We start from the raw sequence: 1673 nt of genomic DNA on the forward strand, positions 1-1673 counted from the left end.
CTAATAAACGATTTCCTTGCTGCTGTTATAACTTTAAATTCTTCTTTAGTGAGGCCTGCTTTTTTATGGAAGAACCACATTGCCTTGTTTAGTACTATTGGGTTAATTGATCTATAAAAGTTAGCTATATCAAATTGGATAAATTTAGTTTCTTCTTTATGTTCAATTGATCTAAACCAATTAATTACTTGGTCTGTATTAGACCATAATTCTAACTTTAACTTAGTGGTTATTGTGGGTAGATAGTTAATATATATATATATATATATATATATATATACACACACATGCATAGATATGGATAATATTATAGAGTATATTGAACATGGGATAGATAGTACAGTTTGACGCAGCAGACATTTTCGTAGCTCACACTTACTCACCCTTACACAACTGCTACTCTGTTACAACGTTTAGTCCCCCTACATATCCTTTTTTAAACACGGACCCACGGAAACGTTAAGTGATGTTAATGCTTCTAATTATTACCGAGTTAGTTAAAGCATGCATTCAAATTTTTTCGTTTATGTAAAACAAATTACGCTAAAGAAAGAAATATATATTATAGTTAGTACTCAACACATGTGTTGAATGTGAGGATATCCGTTAGTAACCAATAATACAAATAATGCAAATAATTGCTTTGAACGAGGGGCTGCTGAAAAGTTCCTGGCTGTGGGTAAAAGGAAATACAAGAGGATAAGTAAATTATGATTATATTCAACATATTCCCCTCTCAGATTCACACAATTATTGCTGCGAGCCTTCAGTTTTTCTAAGCCCTGTAAAAGAACTCGGAAGATTGGGCCTTTAACCAGGTCTTTCGTGGTACCCTTAAAACCGTGTGTGTGTGTGTGTGGATGCTATAATTTTACTGAATGTTACTTACCTTCTTAATAAAATAATACATTTTCGTCTAGATTGGATTGCTGATAATATATTTTCTGTTATCAATTTTCCCACAGGGAAGTCCCGGTGATGAATATTCAAACGTAAGCTTTCTTTTCCTTCCAATTCTGGAATCAAATAATTTAATGCAAAATCTCGATTTTCGTCGGCATAAATCACAAATGCATCATAAATATATTCATCGGGAGTGAGTTGTTTGTAGGAATACTTTTCTCTGATCATGTAATATAAATATCGTAGCTTCCATCTAAAATGGTAAATGAGTGAGGCAACTAGAAATATAATCAGTATTACAACACCAAAACTTATCGCAATTATTATCCCTATCAAGGCTGAACAAGTGTGATTCAGAAAGCTTACGATCCTAACAAGCTGATTTCCTTTCAACTTCCACACTGTTCCGTTAGGATGAGTACATTTCGAGTGGATTATTTTCAAACGAACTGAAGTGCGTAGTTGTGGAGCCTTGTGAGAAATCTTATCTGTGCACAACCACATTTCAATTTATTGTTTTGTAAGTTGACAGTGAATTTATGGTGGTGAGATATTTTTTCAAGAGTATTAAAAGTGTTTTCTGACAGTTCTTGTAAAATGTTTTTAGATAAATCTAAATATGATAAATTTAACATATGACTAATCTTTATATCAAATGATTCTAATAAATTGTTGCGTAAATTTAAGATTCTGAGATTTTTCAGCTGTAACAAACTGTTATTTGATAAATATTGAATGTGGTTATTTGAAAGATATAATTCTTCGAGGCT

General features: G+C 32.0%; 1 protein-coding gene across 1 annotated transcript in view; it reads right to left on the reverse strand.

Moving 5' to 3' along the window:
* LOC106882491 (uncharacterized) overlaps positions 1-1513 on the reverse strand; it is a 43374-nt gene extending 41861 nt beyond the window's left edge. The window contains exon 1 of the mRNA XM_052965680.1: positions 890-1513. Within this exon, the coding sequence (XP_052821640.1) occupies positions 890-1407 (518 nt within the window). The 5' untranslated portion in view covers positions 1408-1513. The remainder of the gene's footprint in view (positions 1-889) is intronic.
* Between the last annotated feature and the right edge of the window lie 160 nt (positions 1514-1673).

The sequence above is a fragment of the Octopus bimaculoides genome, chromosome 1, assembly GCF_001194135.2.
Source record: "Octopus bimaculoides isolate UCB-OBI-ISO-001 chromosome 1, ASM119413v2, whole genome shotgun sequence".
In the NCBI taxonomy this organism is placed as follows: Eukaryota; Metazoa; Mollusca; class Cephalopoda; order Octopoda; family Octopodidae; genus Octopus; species Octopus bimaculoides.